Source organism: Takifugu flavidus, chromosome 10 (assembly GCF_003711565.1).
Source record: "Takifugu flavidus isolate HTHZ2018 chromosome 10, ASM371156v2, whole genome shotgun sequence".
Lineage (NCBI taxonomy): Eukaryota > Metazoa > Chordata > Actinopteri > Tetraodontiformes > Tetraodontidae > Takifugu > Takifugu flavidus.
The window spans coordinates 11,636,586-11,650,006 of NC_079529.1; the positions used below are offsets into that span (position 1 = coordinate 11,636,586).

At 38.9% G+C, this 13,421-nt stretch overlaps 1 protein-coding gene and 1 long non-coding RNA gene across 6 annotated transcripts; one reads left to right on the plus strand and one right to left on the minus strand.

Annotated features, from left to right (window-relative positions):
- Positions 1 to 290: 290 nt before the first annotated feature.
- Positions 291 to 13,077, plus strand: LOC130532437 (protein phosphatase methylesterase 1-like). 5 transcript variants are annotated; one of them, XR_008952325.1, is made up of 14 exons: positions 291 to 504; positions 945 to 1,143; positions 1,213 to 1,270; positions 3,086 to 3,137; positions 3,223 to 3,377; positions 3,449 to 3,539; positions 3,892 to 3,957; positions 4,099 to 4,222; positions 4,338 to 4,455; positions 4,529 to 4,573; positions 5,942 to 6,006; positions 6,385 to 6,466; positions 6,556 to 6,583; positions 6,696 to 7,603. XR_008952325.1 is itself a non-coding variant. In XM_057045092.1 (14 exons), the coding sequence occupies exons 1-13, from the start codon at positions 476 to 478 to the stop codon at positions 6,572 to 6,574; spliced, it is 1,089 nt and encodes a 362-aa protein (XP_056901072.1). In that variant the 5' UTR covers positions 291 to 475; the 3' UTR covers positions 6,575 to 6,583; positions 11,963 to 13,077. The 5 variants fall into 5 exon arrangements, 4 of the variants coding, with proteins under 4 accessions (XP_056901072.1, XP_056901071.1, XP_056901074.1 ...); XM_057045092.1 differs by lacking the exon at positions 6,696 to 7,603 and adding an exon at positions 11,963 to 13,077 and having other exon boundaries at positions 6,399 to 6,466; XM_057045091.1 differs by having other exon boundaries at positions 6,399 to 6,466.
- LOC130532439 (uncharacterized) lies at positions 945 to 4,196 on the minus strand. The gene is made up of 3 exons (XR_008952327.1): positions 4,080 to 4,196; positions 2,023 to 3,631; positions 945 to 1,156 (listed from the first exon to the last, which is right to left on the minus strand). It is a non-coding gene; the product is annotated as an uncharacterized LOC130532439 (long non-coding RNA).
- Positions 13,078 to 13,421: the final 344 nt, after the last annotated feature.

The window sequence follows — 13,421 nt, forward strand, 5'->3', positions numbered from 1 at the left end:
CTGGTTCTACACCATTTGTGTTTTACCTGAACACAATTTACCAACTGCAGAGTTCATACAGAGTTATTTTTTTAATGAGAAATCATCTTAATTTCTGGGTTAAAAAAAGTAATTACTAGTAATCTTAATGGAATAAAAAATGTGTTTCTGGAATCTTCTTAAGCAGAAAAATGATTTGAAAACCTTTGAAAGATTTTTGACCTCATTTGTTGTGCTATTAGCCAATAGGAGTGTGGTGCTGTGATGTGACCTGACATGAGCAGCTGACTCTTTATTGTCCATCAGTCTCTTTTCTACATGCAGCAGCAGTCAGAAGCATAGGATTTGGTTAATGAACATAAGACAAAGCAGTTGGCCTGACGAGCAGCAATCCCTGCTGTCTATATCCTGTTAGAAAAAACAAAACAATATTTATAGGACAGGTAATAATTGAAGGTCATCAGCTGATTTGGAAATTCTTCTGCTGAGAAGCAGCATGTGGGAGGAGAGCTTTGATACAGAGCAGTAAGTCACTTCTTTAGCTTTACCTGAGACATAAGTTAAAATGTTTAAAAATCTACCTCTTGTATGGAACTGAAATGTTTTGTAACAATCCACAAAAACTACTAAAAACTTGCTTTTATTAAAGATCATATCAAAAATCATTAAAAAGGAGTGTATTGTAACAGGAAGAGAATTAAGTATAGTAATATCAGGCAAGCAAGGTATGAAGGCAAAAAACAATGTCTCATTCATCATTTACAGTGTTCAGAGCAGGTAGCTTGGCTAACTAGCAAAGCAGCTAATCTTCAATGGTAGAGAGTTAGCAGATTGTATTTGATTCATATAATCACACGCTTTCCAATCACACGATTTCTACACTTGAACAGACAGCAAAACTACTAGCATTCTGTTGTTTTGCTTAATCTTGAAATTATAAAGTGTGTATTTCTGTGTGCCCACATGTTGTCCAGTGATGTTGGTGGAAAACTAGATTACTCGCCAGTTTCCTGGCGGGAGTACTTTGACCAGATGGAGGATGTAAATGTAGGGCTTGCTGACAGCACGGATATCTTTAGGATTTACAAAGCAGGAAGTGACGGTCCACTGCTGGTTCTGCTACATGGAGGAGGACACTCGGCCTTATCCTGGGCTGTCTTCACCGTCAGTATAAAAACTGAAAGAAATCAATAAATGAAGGTGATCAACTCATCTTCATATTTTCTGTTTCAGACAGCGATTTCCAGTCGGGTGACTTGCAGAGTACTGGCCATGGATCTCAGGGGTCATGGTGAGCGGACATGAACCAGGTTCATAATATTTCACAGAAATGTTTCTAAATGCAGTTGTAGATGACAACTGCATTCAAAGGACCAAAAGTGCGCAGAAAAGAACCACTGTTATAAAATCTAAATTTCTGTATGTTTGATGGTCATTGTGAAAAATATTGATTTGAAAGCAAAACCATTCAGGAACTTGGGCCTTTTTAGATGGAAAAATAATTATTTTGCACTACTGAGTCTCTCCAGAACTAAAAAAGAAAAAACCCTAAAGCTGTCAGAAAACCACAAAATCAAAATTGTTTAATGCTCCATTCCAATTTTACTGAACAGTGACCCGCATGCTCAACTGAATATCAATGAAGTTAATGGAAGTGAATGTGACAGCAGCTATTGAAGCTCACGTTGGTGACACAATAGGAGCAGCATTAGTTATTATGTTGTGAATAAGTGGGGGAACATATCATGATCAAGAACATGATCAGTAATAATTAATACACTCGGGGCACCATCCTGAAATCGGGGACTAAAACAGTCTAGTCAATCTCAAAGAACTTCACATCGAAATGTTATTGGACACTATCTTACACTTGTGAATTTAAGGGAAAGGATGGAATTCAAGCACTGACTATAGCAACCAGCAAATATCACAAATGAGCACAGACTTGTCTTTAATTTATTGAATAAAATTCAGCCTACATGTCCCAAAATGGTGGTGTATTAGGGTTACCAAATGCATATGTGATGTCCCAGTGTCTCTTACGTGGCCATTTTGCTGAGGAGGCTGGTCATCTTGGCAATCTGCCCTGTTCAGTACCACTGTGCATCTTCCTTTGTTAGCCGGCAGGATCGTGATGTCTATTTGGAGCCATGCCAGTGCTTTCCTTTCCTGAATGGTGAGGTTGGAAGGTGGTGCTTTCGCTCTGGTGAGCACAGCTGATATTTTTGGCATTAGTTGTTCTGCCTCTGTCGCCATCAGCTTGTTGTTCCTGATGGCAGATTCCATGGCCATTATGAGGTCTACTGCTGGGAATTCCTCCAACATTTAAATCTAAAACATCTTTTTTGGGTTGGGATAGCTCTCTCCTTGGCAAGTTGGGATAGCTCTCTCCTTGACAGGTTGGGATAGCTCTCTCCTTGACAGGTTGGGATAGCTCTCTCCTTGACACTTCTCGTGTATATTTGGTTGTGATATGTGGTCCTCTTTCCTTCTCCAGGTCAATTCCTATGCATGATTGGAATTGTTGTACTTGAACTTAAGTGTTAGGAACTTGTGTGTTTGTCTTTCTTTGCCCTCAAAGTGTTGACTTAACTGCTCTTTTTGTATGAATTTCATGACTTCTTCCAGGATTTTTACTAATTAAATGTGATAGACAGCTCTTACCTGTTGATTTTCACTTTGATGGTCTCAATGGTGAAATTAACTTGTCTCATCTGTTGTTGAGCAGCTGGTTCTGGGCTGTCTGGAGGATTCTTTCAGTGTTGTTGCCTTTCATGGTAGACTATGCGCAAGCTGTTAGGGGTTATGCTGTGTTATCTGCATCTCATGTTAAAGCGTAAGTGGTTCCTATAGTCCTCAGGTTTTCTGGAAGTTCTTTCATACTCTCACACCAGTCGAAGGGGCTTTGTTCCAAAGTGCGTTGCAATATGTCTGAAGATTCTCAGTCATCCAGGTCATGGTAATTCTGGTTGTTGAATCATGAAGACATTTCACCTCTCATCCAAGAGGCTTCATCAGGTTCCAGGGTTTTTGCTCCATGGTGTTGTGTCATATTTTTGAATTAAAACCAGCATCCATCTATGGTCATCTTTTCCCCCCTATTTAGGTGCCACTTTGGTCCGCCAATCTGATGATTTTTCAACTCAAACTATGTCGAGGTAACAGCACGCGACATAAAAATGTCTTTTCTTCCAATTATCCACAATGCAGCAAAGATTGTAATCAACTTTTCACTTATTTTAGTGATGTAGCCAATGTGATTCAAGCTTGCTATGGTGAGTCTCATCCCCCAATCATCTTGATTGGTCATGGTGTTGGTGGAGCAATTGCAGTGCATACAGCGAGCAACATGCTTCTGCCAACCACAGTGGGCTTGGTGGCCATAGATGTCGTCGAGGGTAAGAAGGCATCTTCCAAATAGAGAATTTTCATGTTGATGTGTACTTGGAGTTTCCTCCTCCTTGTGTAGGCAGTGCAATGGAGGCACTTCACAGTATACAGAACTTCCTGAAGGGACGACCCAAGTCCTTTAAGTCCATGGATCATGCCATCGAGTGGAGGTGAGATTCAACCACCAAGTTCACTTTTATTAGCAATTAGCTTGACATTCCTGTCACTTCTCTCCAAACAATGTTCCTGTTCATGCATACACCTGCAATCATACAATAAAATTTCAGTTTTACAATATCAAAATCATGTAAACTTATATTTGTCACCTTAGACTGAGCATCTGTTAAGGTGAATTCATCATAGCTAAACAGCACCACAAAATCCAATTGTTTTGATATGCGAGAATTGTACGAATGTTGATATTGTATTTCAAAACTTAGCTCAACTTGCATCTTTAAATATTGATCCTCTATTCACGGAAAAACTCAGCTGAAGCTAATAAGTAACAAACACTTCTTTCAGCGTCAAGAGCGGTCAGATCAGGAACCTGGAATCTGCCCGAGTTTCAGTGGTTGGTCAGATTAAAAGGTAAGGGTTAAACTGACTGAAGAAACCTGTTCAGCTGTTCAAACCAGAATGTAACCAAGTTATGAAAGAGGGGAGCAAATAACTACCTGCCATCAGCCATGACTGTAGTGAGCTGTACTTACCTCATTTTCTGTCTGTTAGATGTGAGATGAATCAGGGTGACACTCTGGAACAACCCAGCCCAGTGACCGACGTGGTCGTTGAGAGCAACGAAGACTTCTATGACCAGAGTTATGTCAATGAGACAGAAAAAACTGCTGCAGAGGTTTGCTCGATCACAGAACCAATGTTAAATTGTCTACAATCATTACACTGACATATTGGCTAAACAAAGGATTGATTCTCCTGCATCTGCCATTTGACTGACTCGTTCGTGACAGTGTGTCTATAAGTGGCGTATAGACTTATCCAAGTCAGAAAAGTACTGGGATGGCTGGTTTAGAGGAACCTCCAACCTCTTCCTGGCATGTAACCTGCCCAAACTCCTGCTATTGGCTGGTAAGTATTAAATTGATGTCCATTTTATACTATGAATCATCACCAGCTCGATTTTGTCCACATTTGCATCCAGGAATCGACCGACTGGACAGAGACCTGACCATTGGCCAGATGCAAGGTGAGTTGCTGGCTTGGCACATGAACAAGCTGAAATTTGATTCTTAGTAAAATGAACAGAAGTGAAGATTTCTGATTCATTATCAATTTAATGATGTGCAGCCATGTTGGTGTGCTCCAATACACCAAAAGGAAATGAAAGGCACTCCTGTCAGATAGCGTGTGGCATGTGTTTAGAGGAATCATTTTTTGTAATCATCCATCTCCAGTCATGGTTTCCCCACAAGCTAAAATAAATATGTAGGTGTATAATCCCAACACTGCACAGAGGACTCCATAGGTCCAGTTTGTACACTGAAGCTAAACACTCCAGAGTTTATTTTTAGTATAATCATGAAGTCCAGCCAATGTTGGTTCAAGCTCAATGATGTGAATAGATGCGCCATTGAATGAGCCTCACCTGGTAGGGAACCTCTTGTAGCACAGGTGAGCCCCGATCATAGGTCAGCAACTGTAGACAGACTGCACATTGAAAACACAAAGAAAAACTGCAAAGTCTTAACACCATTTATTCAGGAGACATAAAACAGGAAAAGCAGTGGGGCATTTCTGTATGGAGTGTACAGATATGTACTAATACACCACATGTATGTATGTACACAAATGATATTCTGGTATATGAACCAGTGGTACAAAGCAGTAACAAAAATAACACTTCCATAACCAACTGGAAACAGTATTAGAACAATGTAAAGGAATAAACCAATAATACCCTAGGAGATAGAATTCAGAGAAGTTAAAGATTGGCAAACTGCTTACAAATTATATAATTGATAACAAAGTCCTGGAGATGAAGTCAGAGAGATCATAAAAGAATGCCATAAGAATGTGAAGAATTTATCCTGGCGCAGATACATATAGTGACCGTGTGCCAAATAACTGTAGTTTCCATAAAATGGAACCGAATTTTGATCTTAAACACAGAATACATGCCAACAGGTTTTTTTCCTACTGCAATAAACACCAGTAATTTAAAACAATGGGAAACCCTGAAGGGTAGCATAAGAAATGCTGTAGGGACAAAGGGGAATATATTAAAAAAGGGATGAAAGAGTCTTGAAATTCATTGAACAAAGTCAAAAATAAAGGAGCTGTAGCTAACAAATGGCAGCTTACAGGAAAATGTAAGCATAAAGGACTTGGAAGGAAATCCCTAATGCATTTATGATTAAAAAAAAATCAGAGTAGTAATTGGGAAAAAGCAAAACAGGCTGCATGGGGCATGGTGCTATAATCAGATAAAAATCTGATAAAACAATGATCACACATTAGACATACATTAAGGTGTGAAAACACATCATATTTAGAAGGGCAATGACAAGAACAGCATTAATAATAAGGAAATGCATACTTGTCTGTCCACTTTTAGGTAAATTCATGATGCAGGTGCTGCCTCCCTGTGGTCATGCAGTGCAAGAAGACAAACCAGATAAAGTAAGAAAGCAGGTTATTACATTAGAGTGTATGTACTTTAATTCATTGAAAACAGACAAATACCAATTTAAGTGATCTGACTTATGTGAAATACAGAACTGAAATCAGCAATAGTGAGCCAATAGTGAACATGGCACAGCCAAGGCTTATGGAAAGATATCTCAGCCCTATTGATCCCAAGGGGTCTCTGAAAGTCTGATTCATCTGCCAACGTATGATGAATTGCTAAAAATTGCAACACAAATAAGCTTAATTTAAGAACATGCTTCATCCTCTGTTACCAGTAATATCTGAATGACATTTTAAGGAACCAGATATTTTACATTTGGTGCCAGTGTTTAGACATCTAAGAAAAACCTCACTGATGATGAAAATCAGCCATGTTTGAGCAGGTAGCTGAAGCAGTGGCTGCCTTCCTGTTGAGACACAAGTTTGCTGAATCCAGAAGAGAAAGCCAGAGGTAAACATTCCAGTTTAAGTGTGGTACGGGACAAATGAGTAGTGGAATTGTAAAAAAGCCAATTGAAATAAACACTGGTCTCTCTGCAGCTCCAACTCCAGTCACTGAGGCCTGCAGGTAAAATCCAAATTTCACTCACCTCATGTCTAATTCTAAAGGAACCCTTTAAATGGTGAAACACATTTTCAGATTGTAATGCATGCCACTTATAAACCCTTTTATCATTCAGACCCAGAAAATCCAGAATCAGAACCAGTTGAAGACCACACCTGACCTTTATGTCCAACCTTTGATCTCTGACCTGAAATGGAAGTCAGTTTTGACATAATACACATTCAAAAACGTACAGGTCTGCAATATAATGGCCATATATATAATGGAACATTTAAAAAAAAAAAAAGGGGGGGGGGATATTGAAATGTAATTTGAAAAAACTCTATAATTACACAATAAAGTCAAAAGGATTAGTAAAGATTAAATAAATAAAAAAAACCCCACAAAAAACACAGAAGGTTCACAGCTTTAAATTTATCTTTTTAGAATCAGGTATAAACCAAACTGAAAAACCTTAACCTGTCAGGCATTTGCTTTACCTGCAGTTCCATTCACATGTATTGGTAAATACCCATTTCCACCTGTGGAATGACAACCCGGCCACTGCTAGCTCAGTCTGAATGCTGGAACTGAACGGGATCTAGTGTTCAGCTTATGGCTGAATTCCACAAGTGGACTGCTGCATGCAACATTCCAGTGCAATCAGCAACATTCTGTTGGTGTGTTTACACAAAAGGAAGATTACAGGTTCAATTACAAAGTTTGAACCCTAACCCCAAAATTCATGTGATGTGGGACAGAAAGCTGTCAAACATCCATATTCATTTTAATTACCGAACATAAGATTTAATCAAACCAACGTTAAGAAAAAAAAAGGCTGAATGTTACATTTAGACAGCTGTTTCATTCACCTTTTCACTAGTTTTTTTTGATGATTAGATGTAGATAAAACTGATTTATCCATGTTCTAACACACAATAGGTGACCTTAACCATCCCATTACATTTATAAACTGCTAGTCATTAGCATCAGCCATGTCAATAGATCTGTGCCTTTGTTCAAAGTAAAACTTGATTATTGTCATGTTGCCTTGTGTCTTCAATCTAAAACAGGGATTAGTTTTACATCCCGTCACACCCAATTTTTGACACTCACCAAAACAACCATAATATAAAAATGCCATCTGTTATTCTGAAAATGATTAAAATCAAGAGAAACCTCAGAATTTCAACCTTACTACAAATTAACACAAAATTATTTTAATCCAGAGCAGAAAACTTAAAGGTTTGCAAAGTGATCGAGACTCAAACAGAAGGTAAACCCTGACAGGGAAAAATCAACGGAATAAATCCCTCGGTAAGTAATCCAAATGGTAATAACCCATGGAGTCGATAAATCCAAGAGCCTTATCGAGCAGTCAAAAAACAGGCAAAGCCAAAATTGGGCAGAAATCAAGGTCATTTTCCATAGTGCTCAGGCCAGTCAAAGACTGGAAGGGTCAGTTCCAGGAAGTCAATCCAAAAAGCAAGTTTGGCAGGGAATAGAGCATGACTCTTAGGCAGTCAAGCAGGGAGTGTTTTCAAGGTTGGGGTTTAAATCCTGAGGAAATCTGGTATTTATGATTGTGACTGATAATATGTAGACTGACGGAGTGTCCAGAAGTTTCCAGAGAGTACAACAGCAATGCTTCACATTAGATAAAACAAAGGACCAACAAAAAGATTCTGATGATGCTTTATGTAAAAAAACAACAACAACTAAGATCCTTTGGAAAACATTTCAGCCAGACCATTTTGGATTAAATCAAGAAGTTTATTGCAAGAAGTTAATGACAAAACAAGCCGAGCATTGAAGCAGGTTTGGCATCAGGCTCTGTCTCAATATAGTCAGTCTAAAAGTAGTCTGCCTGACCATTACAAAGAAAAAATTGCAGACCCACAAACCTGCAAGAACCCCCAAAGAAACTTAATTGACGAGCCTGATGCTTACCAACTATGAGAATGGTGGAGCCACCCACCATAAACTGAGCAAAGATTATATTAAACCTGAGAAGATAATTAAAAGCAGATCCTCCCCAGCATACCACCAGATTGCATTCTATGAAAGGGCAAGAGTGGCACCATGCATTTTGTTTTTGCTGAAATAAATATCGGTCATATGCGGCAGAAGGTCATTGGTCTCGGGACTTGAGAGAGGATGTGGGCACAAGATGAAGTTGTAACTGTCCTGATCTGGAAGGACTGAGCCACATACACCTCTGGAAATGGCCAAGCAGAGTTTGCAAAGGAATGAACTATAAATGCTCAAATGATTGAGGGATTATTAAAGTGTAAGCATTGTAAATAAAATAAAAAGTTAAATAGAAACATGATATAATTGATGGTAATAATTCAGTCTCAAAGATTTTATTCTGAAAAATAATTGTTGTTTTGAAGTAGAGGGCAGAAGTAATGGAACTAACTTAAGAGCATGTTTGCCATTTTTCTTCTTTTTCCCTGCAAGTTACAGCACAGTTCCAGAAATTAAATATTCAATTTAAAAGTAAAATTGTTCTGATTAAGATGCTCCTGCTAGTCAAAATACCAATTTTTGGTGGTTAAACTGAGACACACTAGATCTGTAGAACATTGAAGTTGGAATCGAATAAGATGCCTATGATAAAGAAATACACTGGAGAAATAAGCTAGTGGCAAAATTTCCAGTCTTCTATCCATTACAACAACACTTTGCAATAACAAATATTACCTACATGAAATTGTATTTGACTGGAGCAGCAGCTAGAGCTGTAGTTGGATTTACTGTGAACAGTAATTAGGATGCTCCAAAAGAGATGCTTCAAAACCACTTTGGAAGTAGTACATTGTAATTAGTTAATCACATTCCTGTAAATTAAGGTACAAATTAGAGAAAGACACATGTACTTACCATACCAGATACAGCTCAGAAGGACATCCCAACAACAATTCATTCTCCAAGCCAGCATCCATCCCTCTCACCTGGATTTGTTGGGATAGTGCTAGCCATAAACCACAAGATTTGGAAACTTATTTGTTATTGGCTCCTTGCAAAGAGAAAGTGAGGAAATTAGAAAAATGCTACATTTGCCTTTGTTGAAGACACTGGGATAGATTCTGCAGAGATAAGCAACATGTGACTTGTATAATCACAGGCATCATCAGTCAATCTGTGATCAAAGTGAACCGACACAGAAAGTAGTAGCAGTAATGTTAAAGGACATTGGCAGTACAGTAGAGAACACAGTACTTGTCCAGACAATCAAAGTAGGGATGAGGGACCAACAGAATAAAAAATTAAAAAATTGTGTGCTGTTTGCTAGGCAGCCAGAGGAGCTTCATTTCCCTGATGGACACCCCCTAAAGGGATCAATAAAGTACTCTTGATTTAGGAAGCTGTGGTTAAGGCATTAAGATTGCCAGTATTTAGATAGGAGGTTGTGATTGAAGCAGTAGAAACCCCTCAAGTTTGCAGTGATCTAATACAAATTCTTGGGTTAACAATTCAAGATACTTAAAAAAAGGAGCCAGCAGCTTGCCAACATTCCTCCAGTGGGAGATCTGACAAAATCCCCACAAAACTAACCTCAGGATGGGTATAGATTATAAAAAAAACAACAAAACAGACAAAAAACCCTGGTAGCCATGGAGAGCAGCTTTTACAAGGACCAATCTCCTCAACCAGTGTAAAAGACACCACCTGCCTCCACATTAGTCTGAATGAAGAATCTTAGATCTGAAAACAGCTGACAGCCTTTGGAGAGGAGGAGTCCCTGGGAATTGTCAACAAGCAAACAGAGACTAACTGAAGCCGAGGAACTTCTAAACGTTTAACAGACAACATTTAATGATGACAGCTATCAAGATGAATTACCATGGCTGCACGACAGACCAGCTCTTTCAGACAACTTCATGATTGCAAAGAAACAGTTTGAAGGCCTTGAGGCCAATACATGCAACTTTATCTTGAACAAGGCATCTGTTAGGATGGACTACCAAGCAAAAAGTGACAGAACAATTCAGAGACTGATGAACTACATATCACATCAAAAAAATCTTACAAGACGACAAGGTAACCACTAAACTGAGAGTGGTATTTGTTGCATCATCACACAAGGAGGTCTGTCCATTCCTGAATGACAGCTTACTACATGACCAAACCTCAAACCAAATCTGCATGATGTACTGTTCAAGTTCAGATCCCAAGAGATAGACTTTAATGCAGAGAAAAATCAAGGTCTTCTAAAGGATAACCTTAACAGAGAAGGATAAATGTTAGGTTCTTGTGATGGGCCACCAAGCAAAAAAGATGATAAACTGCGAATCATGTGACTGGGTACAGTAGTATTTGGAGTCTCACCTAGCTCATATCTTTTAGCTGCCACAATAAGGAAGTATATGAGACAGTACGTCAGGAGCAGTCTAAGGTGCAGGTACGATGAGTGTCTCTTTATGGTGATGACTAATACCAAATTAGACCATGTCAATGAGGCCTTTGCAGTTACTACAACAGCAAAGGAAGTTCTGTCGCATGCAAGGACAAATGTGCAAATGGGTGACAATCTCACCAAAATTCAGAGTGGACAGAAGGTAAAATGGAACATCTAAAAGACAGCCAAAACTGAGAACATGTTGAAGTTGCTGGGAATGGTATGGAGACCAGAGAAAGATGACAGTTTGTACTGACGGAGTTTTTAGATATATTAAAATGCAAAGAGAAATGTGCTACAGATGTGGTGCATCTGACTGAGCACTTGGTGCTCAACCACAGAAATCCTTTGGGGTTATGGATTCTTCAAAGGGAGTTTAAGAGTGAAGCTAACACGGGTGTGGTAGGATCCAATAGCATCACAGCAATCTGGACTATTAAAGAGCTTTATTGGTGACTTGTGGACAACAGCACAAATAATCACGGAAACCACGCCAGGTGGAAGGCAGAAAACACTGAACAGCCACAAGTCAAAAGCTCTTAGTCGGGGACGGAAGGTTGTCGAGTTTAGCAGGGCTGAGATGAAGAAGGAAAGTCCAAGGTGGGCAGGGTCAACACCAGTAAATGAGAATGAGGAAAGTGCTGAAATGTCAGGCATGATAAACATTGTCAATAACAATCTGGCAAAGCATGAATGAACGGCAGTGGCTTAAATACAGGCTGAAAAAGAGCAACGAGTGAGAATGGTCAAAGTAAATCAGGTGGGTGGGGAAGAAGGGCGTAGCAGAGCGAGTGGAATTTTCCACCTCAGCAAGAGCGCAGAAGAGCAGGCAGTGACAGGAGCAACCATTAAAAAGCACATGTTACAGCATTGCTTCCATGTATTATTTAAAATAGCCATAAAGATCCACATTGTACACTATAATGAGACAACAAACAACCACAACAGCAGACAGTGGTAAATGTAGTTTATTTTGTCTTTGCTTCCCCTGTTCCTAGGTGGGTGAGGCTGACCTAGTTTCACCTGAAGCATCTACTTCCTTACCTAAAGCTAATCTTGGCTGATTCATTCAGTAGCTTGAAAGAGTGGCTTCTTCCTCTTGATCACCATACAGTATAGCTGGTAAATCTCACTGTGGCAGCAGGTAGTTATTGGAAAAGTTAGATTTCACTGAAGTTTGCATTTTACCATAGTTCTATTCAGCCTCTGAACCCTGAGCACCACCTCTTATAGTCCAGTACCATCTACATTGTCCTGGAGGTTTTGGTGACTCCAGCAAGTGAAGTAATGAAACTGTACTTTCCCTGAAGCCCACAGATTTGGATGGTGTGAATGTTTGTGATTGTAAAGTAATAAATGTCTAAATCTTAGATGTTTGGTTTTGTTGCGACATGCTTGAAGACAATATTTTACAATATGTGTCATATTTTTCAATGTACTAACAGCATGAGAAAAAATATTTTACTTTATTTGCAAGATTTAAATGCATTGTTCTCACTCACAAAGGAGTTGGAAGTTTTCTTTAAACGCATTACAACATGATGCGATATCTCTCTGCTCCACTCTTCATGAATGCTATTGAGGCAGTGTCATGAGATTTGAAACAGGTTCAACCCTGTGTTCCATCTCTGGAATTTTGAATGTGATTGCATTGTGTAATTTCAGTTGTTCTTTCACCTGTCAAAGTGCCTGCCTTTAGGTTAATTCACTAAACAATAAACCCCTGGTATTAGTGCATTTGGTTGGGATTAGGATGATTTGATAATCTGTACTATTGAATATGAAGAAATTATTTGACCTTAACTTTGAAAATATCACAAAAATACGCTACTGCTGTTACTCGCAGCTTGTGGAGTTTAGCGAACGCAAACATGTTTGTAGCTGCTCTGTCATTGGCTATCGCCTAGCATCTTCCTGTAATCCCATTGGCTAGGAGGGACGTTAATATGTACAAATTTGTGTGTATCCCAGCGTCTTCTTCGGGATTTTATTGTGGGTGTTCGTATGTTTGTCCATTAGATGGCGGTGTTACCACAAGTGTTAACGTTCGTTGCTAGTAATGACGGCTAATGTAAGATTAGCCTGTAATAAAGTTCATTTTGTTCTTGGAGAAGCCTTGCACTGAATTCCTACATTTATTGTGCGGTAATCTAATTGAAACATGTATCTGTTACATGTTTTGATGCATTTTTATGATTTATAAAACAATTATGTCCGAATTTTTGGGGGCTTGGAACGGATTAGGGCATTTACATGGAAAACACATCTCTACTTACGTAATTTGATAAATGACAGTTGTGTTTGGCGAACATGTTTAAGCAGCTACGATCAATATGAAAACAAGTAAATTAAAAATATGGAGTAGTTAAGATTAAGATGCACTTTATTCATCCCTGTGGGGAAATTGAATATCCTGTTGAAATCTTACCCAATATGAGCAAGCAGAATTCTATTGCT

Coding starts and splice junctions, on each gene's coding strand:
- LOC130532437 (XM_057045092.1), top strand. CDS start 476: ATGTGGGAGGAGAGCTTTGATACAGAGCA. Junction 3,378..3,448: donor GGCCATAGATGTCGTCGAGG/GTAAGAAGGCAT, acceptor CTCCTTGTGTAG/GCAGTGCAATGGAGGCACTT. Junction 3,958..4,098: donor GTGGTTGGTCAGATTAAAAG/GTAAGGGTTAAA, acceptor TCTGTCTGTTAG/ATGTGAGATGAATCAGGGTG.